Source organism: Zeugodacus cucurbitae, chromosome 5 (genome assembly GCF_028554725.1).
Source record: "Zeugodacus cucurbitae isolate PBARC_wt_2022May chromosome 5, idZeuCucr1.2, whole genome shotgun sequence".
NCBI lineage: Eukaryota > Metazoa > Arthropoda > Insecta > Diptera > Tephritidae > Zeugodacus > Zeugodacus cucurbitae.
The window spans coordinates 67,323,923-67,342,918 of record NC_071670.1 but is presented as its reverse complement, the minus strand read 5'-3'; the positions used below and the strand labels follow the sequence as shown (position 1 = coordinate 67,342,918).

At 34.1% G+C, this 18,996-nt stretch overlaps 4 protein-coding genes across 12 annotated transcripts; 2 read left to right on the top strand and 2 right to left on the bottom strand.

Moving 5' to 3' along the window:
* Positions 1 to 973: 973 nt before the first annotated feature.
* On the top strand, positions 974 to 3,216 carry LOC105211788 (testis-expressed protein 10). The gene is made up of 2 exons (XM_011183413.3): positions 974 to 2,247; positions 2,309 to 3,216. Exons 1-2 carry the CDS (start codon positions 1,071 to 1,073, stop codon positions 3,082 to 3,084), a joined length of 1,953 nt encoding a protein of 650 aa, XP_011181715.2. The 5' UTR covers positions 974 to 1,070; the 3' UTR covers positions 3,085 to 3,216.
* LOC105211787 (WD repeat-containing protein 46) lies at positions 3,150 to 5,288 on the bottom strand. The gene is made up of 4 exons (XM_011183412.3): positions 4,730 to 5,288; positions 3,958 to 4,674; positions 3,427 to 3,894; positions 3,150 to 3,371 (listed from the first exon to the last, which is right to left on the bottom strand). Exons 1-4 carry the CDS (start codon positions 5,210 to 5,212, stop codon positions 3,231 to 3,233), a joined length of 1,809 nt encoding a protein of 602 aa, XP_011181714.2. The 5' UTR covers positions 5,213 to 5,288; the 3' UTR covers positions 3,150 to 3,230.
* Positions 5,289 to 5,878: 590 nt separating this feature from the next.
* On the top strand, positions 5,879 to 14,657 carry Hiat1_0 (casein kinase II subunit beta). 7 transcript variants are annotated; one of them, XM_054231000.1, is made up of 8 exons: positions 5,989 to 6,166; positions 6,289 to 6,351; positions 6,729 to 6,804; positions 7,167 to 7,269; positions 7,332 to 7,523; positions 7,584 to 7,773; positions 8,595 to 8,676; positions 11,940 to 14,657. In XM_054231000.1, exons 2-8 carry the CDS (start codon positions 6,341 to 6,343, stop codon positions 12,018 to 12,020), a joined length of 735 nt encoding a protein of 244 aa, XP_054086975.1. In that variant the 5' UTR covers positions 5,989 to 6,166; positions 6,289 to 6,340; the 3' UTR covers positions 12,021 to 14,657. The 7 variants fall into 7 exon arrangements, with proteins under 7 accessions (XP_011181707.1, XP_011181708.1, XP_011181712.1 ...); XM_011183405.3 differs by lacking the exons at positions 5,989 to 6,166; positions 6,289 to 6,351 and adding an exon at positions 5,879 to 5,963; XM_011183406.3 differs by lacking the exons at positions 5,989 to 6,166; positions 6,289 to 6,351; positions 11,940 to 14,657 and adding exons at positions 5,879 to 5,963; positions 10,255 to 11,813.
* Positions 14,554 to 18,858, bottom strand: Hsc70-3_0 (endoplasmic reticulum chaperone BiP). Of its 3 annotated transcripts, none has more exons than XM_011183403.3 (3): positions 18,708 to 18,858; positions 16,634 to 16,795; positions 14,554 to 16,546 (listed from the first exon to the last, which is right to left on the bottom strand). In XM_011183403.3, exons 2-3 carry the CDS (start codon positions 16,759 to 16,761, stop codon positions 14,704 to 14,706), a joined length of 1,971 nt encoding a protein of 656 aa, XP_011181705.1. In that variant the 5' UTR covers positions 16,762 to 16,795; positions 18,708 to 18,858; the 3' UTR covers positions 14,554 to 14,703. The 3 variants fall into 3 exon arrangements, with proteins under 3 accessions (XP_011181705.1, XP_011181706.1, XP_054086970.1); XM_011183404.3 differs by lacking the exon at positions 18,708 to 18,858 and adding an exon at positions 17,033 to 17,184; XM_054230995.1 differs by lacking the exon at positions 18,708 to 18,858 and adding an exon at positions 17,029 to 17,047.
* Positions 18,859 to 18,996: the final 138 nt, after the last annotated feature.

Sequence of the window (18,996 nt, the reverse complement as noted above, 5' to 3'; positions counted from 1 at the left end):
TTATTTATTTTTCAAATCTTAGAGAATGAACGTTGTAATTCTAGTATTGAATTTCACCTTTTCATTTTGATACTCAATTCTTAATTAATACACAAATTGTGTGTGTGTATTCAATTTGTTAGCATAATTTTTTTATTTGATTTTCAACAATTTGAATATGTTTTCTCATTTTATATTAAAATGTTAATTTTCTATTGTGAAGTTATTTTTTGCATAAAAAATGTTTTCTTCCAGCAATTCTCTATATCCCTATGAACATTGTTCGTGACTGAAAACCAAGAAAAAACGGATTAATCAATAAAGACATCAGTTTTTACTTTTTTACAGCATTTAAATAAAAAACTTGTGTTTGATTTATTATCAGTGCACCGTACTGGAATCGATAAATTCATGTTGTTGAGGGTTTGAAAGTTTTGAATCAATTATACAGTGCCGACTTTCGGAAAATAGATTCTTAAATCAAATTTTTGTGAATCCTGCCGATTTGACAGTTCTTTGACGTATAAAAATCGCGGTCCGTTCAAGTTGTGTAGCACCGAACGGTTAACATAACTCTAGTCATCAATAGTCCAATGAGTTGAGAAATAGCTCAACGTACATTTCGTCGAGGAGTAGTTCGCAACTTCGTAACTTTCCCACGACAGCCGGTTCTGTGGTATCGGATTTTATCCGATCAAGGACTTTCATTTCGGCGATCTACAAGATAGAAAAGAAGTCGTTGTTATCACATTCGTTCTGTTATCAGTATTCTAAGAGAGGAAGTATCTTCCTAGTAGTTTTTAAAATGTTAAAATGCAATAATTAATGAGACCTTGATTGATTTTTCGAAGTTTCGTGTTTGACTTGAAAAAATCTATTAATGTCTGACCGTTAAGTATACCGTATGTCATATACAAACTATTCCCACATAAAATCTACTCCCCTTGAAGTTGATGTAAATACACTATAATATTTGCTTATAAAATAATGTGGCAACACTCAGACAATTCAGATTGGAATAAAAAACGTGGAGGTTTGTTTTGATTTTGAATAGGTTTGGAATAAAACAATTTATTTAGTTAAAAAGTGAAATGGTGAGCCACAAGAAGAAATTACGCTCTGAGAAGGCGAAAGTTAAACTAAAGGCCACCAAATTGCCTAAAGGTCTTAATGTCACTAAAACGGAATTCAAGGTTCGTAAAATTACGATCAGGGAACAGTTGACGGAATCACAATACGCTGATGGAGAACGCCAATTGAACTTGAAGGAAACTATTTCACGCTTGAAACACCACAGTTCAAATATGCGTGCTGATGCGTTGCGAAATCTACGCGAGGCCATAGTTGCTGGACGTATTAATCTAACTGGTTATATGAACAGCCTGTTGCAAGGTGTTTCTGCAATTTCGTTGGATATCGATAGAGATACACGACGGGATTCATTTAAGGTGTTGAAATGTCTTTTAAGTGCGCTAAAAACGGATGAGGTTGTGCCTTTCTTCCATATAATCTCATCTTATTTACGTTGTGCGATGACACATATACAACCGGCGATACAAGAAGATTCACTTCTAATGCTTGATGTTCTCATGGAACATGTGCCACAGTTAGTAGTTACACATAGTGTAAAGATCATACGAAATTTCCTTGAAATGATTTCGCGTGCGCGCAAAGAAGGTGATCACACCAGCCGAACACTTACTGTTCGCTTAGGCGAAAAGCAAACTACAATAAAGTGGCGTACTAAAGTTTTGGAACGTTTGCGTCAAATGCTCGCTACTTTAGTTGAATATAAACGCGCAAATAATAGTGGAAAAATTGTGAATAGCTTCACAAAAAATGTTACATTCAATCCAACTGCGCCACAGCATTACAATATAAAAAGACAATTTCTTAGTTCGGCGAATAAAGTCGACCTACTAGCCGTGCTGAGACCTTCGTTAGGCCATAAAAGTGCTGACGCCATAGAAGGTAATGAAGAGGAAAGGCTACGGGAATACGTTGATCACCTGCTGCCTTTACTGGTGGAATCCTGGATTGAAGTACGACCACAGGAGCAGCAAATGTCGGCAACATTGACAAGTGAGGCAGCACAAACTCTGAAAGTTGCATTAGAAATACTACAAAATATCTGGATACTAATTGAGTTGCACGAAGAGACCGAAAGCAATAAGCAACTAAGCGCGTGGTTTCAACAGCAATATGCAGAAGTTTTTGCTGACAGCTTTTTATCTGAAGGTTTTCCTTACCAACAGAATTGTGAAAAAGGTTATATTATGCCATTTTTAAGTATTTAGTGCTAATAACCAATCAAATTTGTTTTTTACAGATCCGGATGCGAGCAAGAAATCTTACAAGAAACATTTAAAATTGTTAAGCCTTAGCGGTGGCGAGTTATGTTTAGAGCAAAACATATGCATGGCATACTTAATGTGCCAATTTTACAAGTCACACAGCGCAATACATACGCAGACCGAAAGGTTCACTGCGTTGTTCAAATACCTCGAAGAAGTTGTATCTAATCTCTCGGCGCATCCCTTACAAAACCACCACGCTCTGATACGAGCTTTACGTATCAGCTTATTTGAGAACGATATTAAATTTTTGCAATTGCATAAGGATCTAACGCTACCACTACTGAACAGTACCATGGAAGCTTTTCTGCAAAACAATTTTCCTGCTAAAACTAACTCCGAAACAGAAGTGCTCACCCTCATTTGTGACATTGTGCAAACCACACAGCTAAGACAACATTATGGGGAGCATATATTCGAACGCTTCTTGGAGTATTTGCCACAACTTTTACTCAAACCATATGTGCAAGTGTCCACCGTTATTGCTATGTCCACTTTAGCCAAGCAGAAAAATTCGACTTTTCTTCGTGCGTTGGAAAGTAAAATTTCAGCCGTTATTGAAAATTTACAGAAAATACAAGTTGCTGGAGCACCAAATGCGTTTGAGGGTAAAAAACACATTATCAATTTATTTTACTGGACCGAAAGGAATTTTTCACCAGAGCAAAAAGAACTTTTGCATCAAAATATCGATAAGCATATTACGGACAAAAGAATTGTGAACTATTTCAAATATATACTATCCGGCTAAAAAGCAAAAAAAAAAATACTTAACAGGTGTTTACTGATAACCGTACTCAGGACTAAAATTCGGTATAGAAATATTGTTATGTAATATTTGTATGAATAAACAAATTTATATTTAAGTGGGAATATTTCATAACTAATTTTGTTCAATCATTTCTTCTTCGTACTTTTCGGTTTAAAACGATCCAGTACTGACGGAACACTTGCGTCAAGCGGTATAAAATCGCTTGCTTTTTTTGTTTGCTGTTTGAAGATAGTCTGCTTCGATTTCTTGATATCATCGATAAACTCCTGCATAAAGAAATATAAATGAGTATTTATCTGCAAATTTTTTAGCAACACATACCTTTCTTTTGAGGTCCTTAACGATTTGTTTATTACGTGAAGCTTTCGCACTTCCACCACGACCCTTCATTTTGTGACGCGATTTAAAGTTTATTTTTGGTGGTTTCAAATGGAATAACGAACGCTTCGCGTCAACTTTTTCTTGCAACGTGGGCACATCAACAGCAGAAATTTCATTCGGATTCAATGTAATCAACTCGGCTGGTATTTTCTCCAAAAGCGCGTGAACTTCATGTTCACGACGTTGTGACTTGGTCTGATAAGGATTATCCTCCAAAGCATCATAATTGGGTTCACCGGAACCGGGTACAAGTAATGACTGAAAACCTTTAGCGGTTGCTATGCCGAGGATATCTTCATAGGGACAGAAGCGCATGCCATGCACAAATGAATCACACATTTGACGAAGATATGGTGTTGCAGCCTTTTCTCCCAACAACAAGTTCGATTGAATCTCACAGTATGTGCCCTGTATAAATAATAAATTATATTTTAATATAATTACAAAACAAATATTTCCAAATGTTGTTACCTGTGAATATGCCAGAGAGCCACGCTGAGATACCACAACCTGATTAGCTGGTAGTCTTAATTGATAACTCACAAGGGGCCCTTTTAAAGCGCGCACATCCCAAACCTTAACTTTACGATCTTGGCCTGCCGTGACCATATATTGCCCTTTAGGATCCACCGTCAATGCACTCATAGGTGTGGAGTGACATAGCAATTTTGCAAGTGGTTCACGCACTTTTGGAGACCACATAGACACTACGCCTTTAGCGCCGCCAATACATAAAACACCATTTCCTGGATTTTGATGCATTAATCGTATATCACCAAGTTTAGTATTGAAATTACTGACTAACTCGCCGATAGATACATCCAGCCACGACGCATAGCCATCTTTATTGCCAGTAGCAAGCAGAAAGTGGTAAGGTAAGAACTCCATACAGTTAACTCTGTATAAACGTTTTACACAATGCAATTCAGTGCCTTGACTATCATAGATGTAAACCCAATCTTTTTGCGCACATGCAAACATAGTATGTACATGCAACCACGATACATCAGCTACTTCCTCCATTACGTTCATTTCACAAAGGAGCTTCTTTGTGACCCAATCGAATGCGGCCACATGTCCTCGGCGTCCACCAAGTAGCAAATGGCGACCATTTTTAGTATAGCGCAAAGAGTACGGACCAAAATCGAGATTTAATTTGAAATGTTTCGATGCTGATAAAATGTCAACCTTAAAAGGAGATCTAATTAAGCCAAGCGTTTACAATAAATATTTTAAAACTTACATTATTCGCTATTTCTACTTGACGATACTGTGCAGTTATCTCTTCTTCGTCAGGTTCAATAAAACCCTGTTGTTCCGTAAGTAAAAGTTCTGTTCGAGCTGCTTGTTCCGTTGCATATTCCAAATATACTTCTTTGCGCTGTTGTTTCTCTTTGAAAAATTTAGTTCTTACACCTTTAGATCGTACCTTTTCGCCTTTATCATACTTTTTAAGGCGTTCCTTTGGAATTTTTGGTTTTGATTCTGTTATTTCCGATTTGACGGGTTTTGTTTTCGGTCCTTTGCGTTGATAACTCTTCTTAAAGCCGACCTGCTTGCCTTGTTCAACCTTAATGATCTCGCCTGAGAAATTCTGTTGGCTGACACCTTTCAATTTGATGGCCTTAACCTCTTCCTCGGGAACAGGCGCATGAAAATAACGCGCTGGAGCGGATTTCCCACTTTTACGTGGTGGCTTTTGGTCCAGATTTTCATCCTCCAACATTTTACAAATTATGAACCACTTTATTGTGATTGTGGCACAACGTGCTCAAAAACAATAATGTTGCCACACTATTAAAATAATCAAAACCATTTTTATTTTCAAACAAGTGCCAAATAATATCAAAATAAACCAATGATTAATATTTTTGGTATATATTTACCCTGTTATAGAAGTTTATACATAATAAAAAATTGAAAGAATTATTTTGAGAAAAAATCGTGGTAATACCATATTATGAATTATAGCTAAATTATTAAGTCAAATTTAAATTTCTTATTTAAGAAAAGCAGAGCAACCAAATATTCTCTATATTATTTTTAATCTTTATTAAAAGCTTTTTTTACACTAACGGCGTTTATTTTAATAGTTTTTTAAATATAAATCTAAAACCGCAATTAAAAATATATTTTGCTGCTAACTCGAAAAACTAAAAAGGCGAACACCCAAAAATTTGATTTCTTATTTCAGATGTGTATTAAAACAAATAATTTTATTAACCGAGCTTGGTACTTTTATTAAATAAAGTTAAATGGGATGTATATTTCAGTACATATTCGCCGTTGTTTACGTATAGCCTGAGAAAGCGAAATAAGCGAAAGAACTTGGATAGAAAAATAGGTGTTGCGAAATGCAACACTGAAATTAGTGCCACGCAACCCTGGTGTTGACTCTCCCTTTGATTTTTCTCTCTTATGAAATTTTCTTTTAATTTTCATTTTCTGTGGAGTGTGGCTGGGCAAAGCAACAATAGGTGAGTGTACCGTTTTAAAAGAATAAAATTAAATTAAATGTGCAAAAGTGCTATGAAAAGATTTTTCATGAAGATTAATTGTGACGGAATACATAAAAATCAATTGAAAATATAAATGCGTGCGTGAAGACGAGGCAGTTGAAGTTTTTCAGTGGATAAATGTATCTGTATTTGCGGGGAAAGAAAACAAGGAGGCATTTTGAGTTAGTGAAGTAGTCGGTCGGTCGGTTGATTAATTGGCTTTCAGCGTGTACCGTACCTTCTCATATTGTCCGCTATATCGCTATATTAATAATCGGTTTTCTTTTCCACCGTGTGTGAGCAGGATAGAAGATTGGTGTATGCAATAGTGTTGCCGCTGTCGCAAAAGAATTAATATGGAGGATAGGTAAAGTCAACGAATGAGATTTGAAAGTGAACAGGATGATAAAGAAGTAGTGAGAAAGCGAGGCATAAAATATTTTATTCATTTTCGTTGCTGCTGGCAAAAATGTCGGAATTGTGAATGAAAAGCGAATACCATTACTCGTTTAAACTGTGCTTTAATAAAAGAAAACTAAATAAAACTGCAAGAAATTCTGTAGATAATCGTCTTAGAGAACTAGTTTTATTTTGTGTTATTAATTTTGTTTGTTAATTTTGCAAAAATTCTATCCCTACTGTACGTTGAAATCGTAAAAATTGAAGTAAAATGTACAAAGTATCATGTGTCGGAAATAGACTAATATCGTTTCCTTGTGTTCGCACTTTCTTTTGAATTTTCAGAAAAATGAGCAGTTCCGAAGAGGTCTCCTGGGTAACATGGTTTTGTGGGCTGCGCGGCAATGAATTCTTCTGTGAGGTAAGTGCTTTACCATACATTTAATAATTATATTAATGCAGTAAATTCGATTTCGATATTATTTTCAATTCCTCTTTGTTATCTAATCACTATAGTTTTCACAATGTGGGTATGGCAAAAGTTAGCGTGAATGAATTTCGATTGGTGACAAAATTTCCTTAGATTGTTGCCATATAATTTGATTTAGAATTCTCCCACCCTTAACTATTAATCTAACATTCCTTTACTGTCACCATAGTTTGTCCATGGAATGATTCAATTTGAATGTTGTGGTCACACATATTGGGGGTTTAAAAATATTTATTATTACTCTACATTTTTGTTGAATTTAATATATTAAACATATATTTTTCTCTTTATAGGTGGATGAGGATTATATACAGGACAAATTCAATTTAACCGGTTTAAATGAACAAGTTCCCAACTATAGAAATGCTCTTGATATGATCCTTGATCTCGAACCAGGCATGTATATCATTTTAAAAATGCAACGATATAAAACTAAAATAATATTTATTTATTTATAGAAGATGATCTGGAAGAGAATCAACTACAATCAGATATGACGGAGCAGGCAGCAGAAATGCTGTACGGCTTGATACATGCTCGATACATTTTGACAAATCGCGGAATTGCGCAAATGATCGAAAAATACCAAACTGGTGATTTTGGACATTGCCCACGTGTATATTGTGAAAGCCAGCCCATGTTACCTTTAGGTGCGTCACTTATAAAAACAAATTATTTACTAAATTTAAACTAAACGCAATCTTTTACAGGTCTATCAGATATACCTGGTGAGGCTATGGTAAAAACCTATTGCCCCAAATGTATTGATGTATATACGCCAAAATCGTCGCGTCATCATCATACGGATGGTGCTTACTTTGGCACGGGATTTCCACACATGCTCTTCATGGTACATCCTGAATATCGTCCTAAACGGCCGACTAATCAATTTGTTCCAAGGTAAGTGAGGGAATTGTGGTGTAGTACATTATAAATAATATCTTAATATATAAGGAATTTAAAACGTGTATATAAAGTTTAGGGTTAGTTTTTTTCATTCATCATTAAGCTGTAATGAATACATCATTTAATGGATAATCGCAGACTATAAAGTTAAAGATCGCAGAAAGCAATGTTGCTAAAAAACTGGAAATTATTTATTCATTTCCTAATATAAAACAATTGTGACTACATCTTTGATTTACTAAAACTATATCCATACATCCATAGTTTTATATCCCTTCTCTAGTTCCCACGACGATCAGGTCTTCACATTCGGAACATTTTATTCCGTCCACTCGGCAGAATTTAAACTTTTTTGGTGGAATAATTTATGTCTTTAAAACAACAACACTATTATAGTTTTTTAAAAAATAGTTTGCTAATTAAATTCTATTTCACTAATTTAAATAGTCTATATTGAAATTTTCCTTCTACATAAAATGATCTGTCAAATGTCAAAATATTTATATTTATTATTATGAAGTAGAGACTGAAGGAAAATTCGCAAATGTGGCAGTGCACTTGAAAAAATATAGACTAATCCATTGACGTGTCGCAAAAATTAAATTGAAAGAAAATATATTTTCAACCTGGTCTTTCACATACGTGACATATTTCTTGTATATGTATAACCATTACTTGTAATCATTAGCATTAGGTTTTTAGTGTTTTAATTTTAGTTTTAATGTATTAGCATTTAGTATACACATTTATTATGCCACTTTTATAAAATAGAATAACTTTAATATAACAACTTATTCTCTGTTTCTTTTTTGCAGACTTTATGGCTTCAAAATTCATAGCTTAGCTTATCAAATTCAACTGCAGGCAGCAGCCAACTTTAAAATGCCACTTCGAGCGGTAAATTTAAAATGAAATTTCTTTGCTCACCTCTTAAACTTTAATATCGTTTTTCCTTTTTCTTTTTATTTTTAATTTTTCTCATAACTATTGCATTAAACAAAAAATTTTATAAAAATAACGTTTACATTGAAAAAAAAAAACAGAAAAATTAATAAAAATTAAGAAATACAAACCACAAACAACTCAAGCAAACTTAAAAATGTAGAGATCATGATAAAAGTTCGTTTTGTTTAAGAAATAAATTTGAAAGGCAGCCAAAAACAACAACACACACATAAACAACATTAGAAACTGAGATACAATAACTAATCAGCACAAAATGTATTAAATTTTCCACAGAAATCAAATCGTCTTCACTAAAATGCGACACACGACATTAACTTTCACAGTCAAACCACAACCTACATGTGCTAATATGTATTGAAGTTTTTGTATTGTTAACGCATGTCATAAAATACACACTCCTTAGACATTTATCATTTCATCCAATTCTTCCCCACACGAATGCATCATAGAAAGTGACGAAATTCAATACAATATCGAAGCTTTTTCTAATACGCCGTATTTTTTATTTTTATATATATAACTCCTCTGGTAGGAATCAGATAAACATTCACAGATTCACATCAACTTGCATTCTGTTAATGTAGTTTTGAATGATGAATAAATTTTAATATTCAAAAATAATCATTTTGTATACACACTCTTAAAATGGTGAAGTGAAATGAATTGAAACTAAAAAACATAAGTTGACATAATTTCACTGAGACGAAAGTGAACGATTTTTTTATTAAGCTATATCTAATAAAAGTGCGGAAAAAAATATAGGTTAAATAGTGTAGTCATGATTTTCAGTCTATAATCTGTTTAAAAACACACATATTTGTATTATTATATACTAAAAACAAATATATATACAATTAAAATATCTCCGTTTAAATAAACTTGGAATGTTTCGCATCGATACATGAGGACATTGTGCCACCACATTTTACTTGTAGTATTTAAAGCCTGGACTACTTGCATGTATTGTTATAAGCTTTGTAATTAGTTCAAATTCCAAAAGCTAAAATTACGTTTTCCTTGGTAGAAGCGAGCGATAGATAGACGTATACATATTATGTGGATAATGTTATGAAGCACTGATTTCATGAAAATTAGTTTTTAAATTCTTCTAATAACAGTTTAGTTATCTTTTCGCGTCAATATTTGCATAAATAGTTTGTAGGTTTAAGCACTTTTTACTTGGACCCATCGAAAACACGATAAAATCGTATTTTCATTTTCAAGTGAACCGAAAAAAAATTAATACCTTCCAAGCTCACAACTGCATACCAATATATATTATTCCCAAACGAATATGTGCGTATGTATGCATATTACTGTTTATGTAGCTAAAAGAAGTGTCTAGGTGTGTTATGTTCTAGAAGCGATCAGCTATGTGCCCACATCTCAATGTTGTCCGCCTCCTCATGTAAGTGACATGTTTCTAATATGGACTTGTGTTCCTTGTTCATTTTGTTGCATAAATTAAGTGAATATTTGCGTTAAAAATAATTTTCCTAACTTTCACAGGACTATATTGCACTCTGTCAGGAAATTCTAAGCCGCCCAGATCCAGAAGCAGAAGGGGAGTGAAGGGATTTTCTACTCAATAGCCCTTTAGCAGAATTCAATGCAAAACTAGCACACGCGTGTATTCGATGCGTAACCTTGTCAATATTTTATTGCCTTTGTATAAAACAATAATAATGTACAGTTTAATTAAATTTTCTTTGTAAAGATTAAAAAGCATTTGGCATTTCATTTTGTCGTCGTATTTTGGTTGCGGAGAATTTGAAAAAAATTAATGATTTGTGTGTGTTAAAATTTTAATACAATTTGATATCTAATGGAGATTAGTTTTATATATAATAGTTATGGAGACGCCTCGTATTGTATATCGGTCGGCACATATGATTTTATACTAGGTTAAAAATTAAAAAGACTTTTCATAAGTTTTGGCTAGGCACAAAAGAGTTGAGAAACTTATGCTTATTGAATTTTAATGAAATAGGTATGTATATAATAATTAAAATATGTATGAAATGGGTCGATTATACATACAGCTTGGTTGATATGACAACGGCATAACAAATTATAATTGTCTTTATTCTGTGGCGAATAGTGGTCCATTTCCGACGGCTATCCTGTGTATACTAGAACGGAACCATAAAAATATTTAAACTTCTTTTTGAAATTTTAAATTATATATAACACGATGTGTGAAGAAAGGATGTATTGAAGAAATTATATTTTATGACAATGCAATCGCACCGATGCATTGTCTACTGAAAATATATAAAAAATGTTATCGGTAAAATCAGAAAATGCATAGCCCAAATATAAACAAATTCTAAAATTATAAAAATGTGTTCTAACATCTGCGCAATAACATAAAAAAATATTTTTCAATTTACTATTTTATAGAAAAGTTAGTTTAGGTTTTTTTGTATTTGTATACTCAAAAGCTCAAATTTCTTTATTGCAACACCGCAAATCACATTGAATCGCTTTCATTGACATTATTATTGAACATTTATCAATCATCTAGTATTTAGTTCATATGCATACATATGTACATGTGCATTTTAATATTAGTTATCATGTTGATAAATCAAACATTTGTATGGAAGATATATATATATATATATAGAGCGCTGGAAAATAAGCTATACAAATGTATGAATATTTGCAAGGGAATGAGTAAAATGCAGCAAACATACAAACATACTTATATATGTACATATGTATGTGTATAATGTATATTAAATATTTACATTTGAATGGGATTTTCGCACAATCATCATTACATGCATATTTTGTGCTTCATTTATTGGCTAAGTATTGACTTGTTTGCGCATTTGGAGTATTTTGACTTGCGTACATACTTACATGGTCACGGACAGACATAACTGTGCATTCATTCATCTGCACTTGTGCATATTTGTGTAAATATGTAAATTTTAATGTAGAAAATTAGGTGCGCTCTGCTATTTATTTGTTTAATTCCTCCTTTTCATCATCAAATTTGTTGAGTTTATTAGAATTTTTTTTTGAAATTATAAAAAAATAAATACAAACATGCAATTTTATCTTTATAAATTTTCTTTTTTCTTTTGATTTCTTTTCCTCCTAAAATATACTCGTTAAACTCTGTCTGTGTCTCACTGTACGTGCAATAACAAATACAAACAAACAAAATGTTTGGCTGGCTACAGCGGACTCAACAGAAAGACGAGGAAGAGAGTAACACTAACAACATGGGGGAACAGGCGTATCTAAATCTGAAACAGGAATAAATTTATAAACGCAAATATTGAGATTGGCCACAATCGGGCAGACATACATACATACATATGTATGCAAAACATGCAGGCAGGCAGGCAGGCGGTGGTGGGGTGATGGATAATGATGCGAGTCAATATCGTACCTTTTATTCATTTCACACATTTCCATTTTAAGTATTTAAAAGTGAGTAAAAACAGTAACACAACAAAACATATTTGAAGTCAACGGAAGCGCTGCGTAGACGTGCAACAACGTTTCCGGTTCTCGCTTCATACAACTTGAATGTTTGTAAATTAGTGCGTCGATTTAAATACAATACTATCATTATTTTTAGAAAAAAATATATACACACACATACAAGAAAACACTTATAACTCAATACATATACGTACATACAGACATTTGGATCAAGCAAATCTCAAATGCGTTTGCCTGATTAAAACTGAAACATTTATTTTTAGTAAATTTTAATAAAATACTTAGCCTTTTTACTATCCATAAGCAACAATTACAACATAATGTAATTAAGTATAAAGCATAAATTTGTAAATGAAATACTAGAGAAATAAAATGCGATGTGCTACAATACTTACACCGGTTTATAAGTATGTATGTACATATGTATGTGCCTACCAGCAACCCACGCATATTAAACGGCGGCTATCTTACATATTGGCGGTGTAATAAATGTTGCTTATATAGTGAGCTATTGTATGCCTGCTTTCTCCAAAATTTGGAGCTATGCATTTAGATAACAGATAACAGACCGATACATAACTAAATTATAGATTGATGGAAGGCCTAAATAAATGTACTTAATGGTCGATTGGGTTATACACATGCAGCTGTCAATCAACTTTTGCTGGATGTTATGAATATTAGATGATTTTTCACTTCCTTCATCACGTTCAAGTAGATAATTTGTCTTATAGGGTATAACTGTAAACTTGAAGTTCGGTTTCAAAGGTCGTAAAATTAATGAAAAATTGTCTTACTTCAAACAATCTTTAAAACTACCAGGAAATGCTAAATTTTTTAATGTTTTTAATTCATTCCGAAACAAAATTAAATGATCGCTTAAAAACGATCGTTGAGAACGCTGTCACTAAAAAATAATTTAGGTTAGTTTAAGTGGCTGTCTGTCGACGCACCTTGGCCTTTAGAAGGCTCATTGTGACATCACCGGGTCTGGGATCCACTCATACTATTAAAAAATTACTATATACTTAGCTTTTAAACAATTTATCTTACCGTCGAATAGAACGGATCTGACCTTATCCGCTCTTCCGCTACGAAAACAACAGCACAGCCGCCAGTTACCACTTTGGATCGGTAAGTTATAAATCTAATTCTGACGACAGGCGGTTCTGCTGTGCCGGAATTGACCTGGATTTTATCCGGCCAACGGCTATCCTTTCGGCGATCTAACCTCGTCTGTTTCGATAAGTTATTACCACCCATTGCAAACGATGAATTTGGATTTTGAAGGAATAATCGTAAATTGAATCGGTGTAAAAGTAAAATTATCCAACTTGTAAGGGTTTATCGAATTAGGAAGAATTTACATTACAATGGACACGGCAAAGCGTCCCCAGGTAAGCCTCTCGACCGAAGCAAAAACTTTATTCTTGCATAAGTGCCTAAAAGTATGCAATTATTTTTTATAACAAAAAATTTATTTCCGGAAAAAAGTAGGGAAGCCATCTTTGGCAATAATGCCGCTAAAATATATGTATGTATAACAGATTCTGTGGGTTTTCTCAATTTTAATGTTTTTTTTTACTTTGATTTGCAAAAATCTAATGGAAAATATTTAATGGTCTCGGAAATAGCATACATGTATTCCCCACCAAAAGCAAACAAATATAATTCATTGCGATTTGGGTACCCAGACATGCGAAGGTATAAAATTGAGAGCAGGAATTTAATTATTACTTTTGACTATGTAAATTTATATAGAAGTACACATGTCAAAATAACTGAACAGTGAGGTCATTAACCTATAATCAAATTGCACGAAATGCACATACTTCTGCCAGTTGCGAGTATTAACTGCGATAAACCAGTTAATCTACTAAAGCGAAATATTGTAGCTGGATTTAATTTAAATAAAACACTTAATTATTTTGTTTATTTGTTTATTTGTTTAATTTATTTTGTCGTGAAACTCTTCGTAAAATCGAAGAGTTTCGTTCGCTCCTTTTCAATTACAATATTTTGCCGTTTAGTATAAAATGAAATCACTTATTCCATGCGTTACAATTACAATTCATGAGTGTGAATGAGAAATGTACAATTGCAAAACTTAGTTAACTGCTCTTCTATACATATCGAGTTTTGGATAGACTTGACATGGAATGTGCGACACATCCGAAATTTTTAAATAAAGAAAAAAATAAATAAACTAAAGCTTTAAATAGCTAAATACGCTTCTCTCTACAATCAAAAGTGATGTGGCTTGGGTAAATTTGGTTTGGTTCAACTAAAAAAAAAAACAGGCATTGGTGTTGGAAAATTAAATATTTCTGGACTGTATAGGCTTCATTCTGTCTTTCTTCGTATTAGATCTTCGAAATTTATTAAACTTATTTTGTTTAAGAGTGTATCAGTCTGAAATTTTCTATATCAGTTTTAATAACTAAATGAAATTAATAGTAAACGTATTAAGGACTAATTTTTTACTCCATCCGCTCTTTACAGTTCATCCTTCGCATCATCTTCACTCTCTTCAGTGGGTGGTGCACCACCAGCTCCTTGGTAAAGCTTGGCGATGATGGGTTGCACAATCGCTTCCAGATCCTTCTTTTGCTTCTTGTACTCTTCTGGATCGGCATCGGCGTTTTGTTCCATCCATTTGATAGTTTCATCGATGGCACTTTCTACTTTGGTCTTTTCATCGTCACTCAATTTACCACCCAATTTGTCCTTATCGCCAATTTGGTTCTTTAAGCTGTAGGCATAGGATTCCAATTCGTTGCGGGTCTCGACCTTCTCTTTCAGTTTCTTATCCTCATCGGCAAACTTCTCAGCATCGCGGATCATGCGATCAATATCTTCAGGAGTCAAACGATTTTGATCGTTGGTGATCACAATCTTTTCCTTGTTGCCGGTACCCTTGTCTTCGGCACTAACTTGCAAAATACCGTTAGCATCAATTTCAAACGATACTTCGATTTGAGGAATGCCACGTGGTGCTGGTGGAATACCAGTAAGATCGAATTTACCGAGCAGATGGTTATCCTTAGTCATTGGACGTTCACCTTCGTAAACTTGGATGGTAACTGTGTGCTGATTGTCAGAAGCAGTAGAGAAGATTTGCGATTTCTTTGTTGGGATCACAGTGTTGCGAGGAATCAATTTAGTCATCACACCACCAACAGTTTCAATACCCATAGTCAATGGATTGACATCAAGTAAAACAATGGCATCGGTATCTTGTTCGCCGGACAATACACCAGCTTGTACAGCAGCACCATAGGCGACAGCTTCATCAGGGTTAATACCGCGAGATGGTTCCTTGCCGCTGAAGAAGTCCTTAACCAGTTGTTGTACTTTTGGAATACGTGTAGAACCACCAACCAAAACGATTTCATGCACATCCTTCTTATTCATATCGGCATCTTCCAAGACCTTAGTTACTGGTTTCAATGTGGAGCGGAACAAGTCCATGTTCAATTCTTCGAATTTAGCACGAGTTAAAGTTTCTGAGAAGTCTTCTCCCTCGAAGAATGATTCGATTTCAATACGAACTTGATGAGAACCGGACAAAGCACGTTTCGCCTTCTCGACCTCACGACGCAATTTCTGCACAGCACGGTTGTCCTTGCGGATATCCTTACCCTTCTTCTTCTTGTACAATTTGATGAAGTGATCCATTACACGTTGATCGAAATCTTCACCACCCAAGTGAGTGTCACCATTGGTGGCAATTACCTCGAATACACCATTGTCGATGGTCAGCAATGAGACATCAAAAGTACCACCGCCCAAATCGAATACCAACACATTCTTCTCTCCCTCTTTCTTATCCAAACCGTAAGCAATAGCGGCGGCAGTAGGTTCATTAATGATACGCATCACGTTCAAACCAGCAATGACACCAGCATCCTTGGTGGCCTGTCGTTGAGCGTCATTGAAGTAAGCGGGCACAGTAACCACAGCGTGTGTAACCTTCTTGCCAAGATAAGCCTCAGCGGTTTCCTTCATTTTACCCAAAACCATAGCGGAAATTTCTTCAGGGGCGAATACTTTGTTGCCTTGAGCTGTGGATACACTGATGTGTGGTTTTGAGTTCTTTTCAACAACCTTGAATGGGAAGAATTTGATATCATGTTGGACATTGGTATCGGACCATTCACGACCAATGAGACGTTTGGCGTCGAAAACTGTGTTCTCGGGATTCGTTGTCAACTGATTCTTAGCAGCATCACCAATAAGACGTTCACCATCAGCAGTGAATGCCACATAAGATGGTGTGATACGATTACCCTGATCGTTGGCAATAATTTCTACACGCCCATTTTTATATACACCAACACTAAAATTAAAGTAGGAAAATAAAAAAAATTAATAATCTGAATTGCCAAAAAGTGTCAAAAAAAGCAAGACGTTCGTCTCAACTTACCAAGAGTATGTTGTGCCCAAATCGATACCGATTACTGTGCCAATATCCTTATCCTTTTCCTTCTTCTCTTCACCATGTGAGAGACTCACAAAGGCCACAACGGCCAGAAGTAATAAGCAAACCTTCATGTTGCAGTTTTTTACGCTATATGTATTAAATTATCTGTAAAAAAAGAGTAAAAAATTAAATTATTTAGTAAGTGTAATAAAATGTATTAATAGGTTATCTAAGAGCACGTCAAAGATGTAACTGTGAAACAGGTACAAAATTGCTTACGTCACAGTTAATAATTTACAAATGTATGTATGTCGGTAAATCCTAAAGCTATTTTATAAAATAAGACAAATAACTGTGATAAAGTTAAAATTTCACATGCTACTAAAGTTCTTAAATACCTACAAAATTATAAAAAAGCAGAAAGAACGTCTACTACTAAGCTCTTATAGAATCTGACTGACATTGATAATCAAAATTCAAAGTGTGCTACGTGTACATAAATGTTCAATAAATTAGTGTGTCTCCTAATCCCAAATATTCCATAAATTCTCTCACTCATACGCTCTTCAAACTCAGTAGCCGTGTACTTCGTGACCGCATTAGCAAAACATGGCAGTTCCATATACATATATGTGTGTATTTTAACCGAAGACCGGAGCTGTTAGAAATTTTTGTTTCTATTGTTACCAACAATTTCTTGATACGTGTACACTTTCCAATGGAATTTTATAGAGGCAAAAAGCCGGGAGCCGGTTACGTTATACGCTAAAGTTGGAGCGCATTCAGATTAACATATAAAACCAAAATCAAAAGAGAGCTTTCTAGACGCACATGTGTAGGTGTGTGCGCATGCATTCCATATACTATCAACCACGCTCGAGACCTTTGTATAGAATATATTATATATTTTATCCTCAAAGCTATACGAAAATAAAACCTAATAAACGGGTTGGGACACATATGCATTTGTACTATATACTTCTACATACATATGTATATGAAAAGATCAACAGAACCTAACAGCTAGAAAGTTGAAATAATTCAACAATAAAACAAGCGCAATTGTAAAAATATTTTTTATATATTTTTTTTTTTAATGAACACGTATTACTTGTTTGTCTAGAGGAAATGGTTAGCAACTATACATAAGATACTGTCGTGTTATAAGAATTGTATAATAATTATTTAAACAAGTGGCGCAAAACTGTTTAAACAATGTGAACAATTTACTTGTTGGCAACTAGAAGTGAAACGCTGTAACTGACGTGTACATTTTTATTGCCATACAGACTTTTTATATTGCTTTATTGAGTGCAGTAAAAGGTATGACGTGTATATAAACGCCGATTGTGACTTTTTTGTTAAATTGGAATTGGAATCGAAGTCAATGGATGCACATCTGCTTGCACAAGCAAATATATATATGTATTATGAACTATTTGTGAACAATGTAGGCGTATAACTTCGAGAGCTATATGTGAGCGCCGTTTTCTTTTAGAAGGTGTATATCCGGAACTATCAATATCAATAACTTCCATTGCAAGCTCTTCATAAAGAGCAAAGTTGCATATGTGTACAAATTTAAACGAAACCATGATAGAATAGTTTCTTGAACTGTCATAAATTTATTCACGGCATCCCCAAATCAGGTTTATAAGTTAGGTTTATTTTCTGTTTTCAGTAGGGTCTCAATGTGCAATTCTTTCAATATTCCAATTGGCAAACACGACACAGTGGTTGGCAATACTTTATCGCTCTCACGGTCTCTCTATTTCACACGTATAGACAATCTTCGTGTGTATGCAAAGAAATTTCCAGAAATGTTGCGATTTTTTAACAACTTTCTAATATTATTAATGCTAATTGAAGAAAGTTCTACTTTTATTTTGTAGATCTAGAATTTAAGGATTTCATCTCCTATGTTCACTTTCACAATAACTGCGTACGTATGCACTTATGCACCTAAGTAAATACACACATTTTACAACTGTTTCAAAAGTGGAACACACACTAACTCTTTTTAAAGAACGTATGAAACGTGCTTCATTTTTCACCAGCAACAATGTAATATACTTACTTCACTATTACTATATTAAATATTTATCCTGTACGTAACAGTTTAATTATTTTGGCAGTTTTTAAACTAATGTATATTTTGTATGCTTCCGCGACTTCACTTTCAAATTGTATTCTTTATTCTCTGATGTGTAAAATTCAACTGATTGTTCTCTCTGTGTCGCCGGCTATTTTTACTCCTATAATTTTGGCGTGGTGTTTTCTTATTGGTTGTTGGGCTGTCAGTTTTGTTGCATTTTGATTGGCCCACGTTCGGAGAGTGTGAGAGCCCAAGTAATTTTCACAAATGG

Bases quoted from the DNA above. Each gene is read 5' to 3' on its own strand.
- LOC105211787 (XM_011183412.3), bottom strand. From the start codon at position 5,212: ATGTTGGAGGATGAAAATCTGGACCAAAAGCCACCACGTAAAAGTGGG. The intron at 3,895-3,957 runs GTAACAACATTT...TTATTTATACAG, and splicing joins GCTCTCTGGCATATTCACAG to GGCACATACTGTGAGATTCA. The intron at 3,372-3,426 runs GTATGTGTTGCT...TTCTTTATGCAG, and splicing joins TTAAGGACCTCAAAAGAAAG to GAGTTTATCGATGATATCAA.
- Hiat1_0 (XM_011183405.3), top strand. From the start codon at position 5,905: ATGAAATTTTCTTTTAATTTTCATTTTCTGTGGAGTGTGGCTGGGCAA. The intron at 7,774-8,594 runs GTAAGTGAGGGA...TCTTTTTTGCAG, and splicing joins ACTAATCAATTTGTTCCAAG to ACTTTATGGCTTCAAAATTC. The intron at 8,677-11,939 runs GTAAATTTAAAA...GGCTGGCTACAG, and splicing joins TTAAAATGCCACTTCGAGCG to CGGACTCAACAGAAAGACGA.
- LOC105211788 (XM_011183413.3), top strand. From the start codon at position 1,071: ATGGTGAGCCACAAGAAGAAATTACGCTCTGAGAAGGCGAAAGTTAAA. The intron at 2,248-2,308 runs GTTATATTATGC...TGTTTTTTACAG, and splicing joins CCAACAGAATTGTGAAAAAG to ATCCGGATGCGAGCAAGAAA.
- Hsc70-3_0 (XM_011183403.3), bottom strand. From the start codon at position 16,761: ATGAAGGTTTGCTTATTACTTCTGGCCGTTGTGGCCTTTGTGAGTCTC. The intron at 16,547-16,633 runs GTAAGTTGAGAC...CTTTAATTTTAG, and splicing joins TTGGGCACAACATACTCTTG to TGTTGGTGTATATAAAAATG.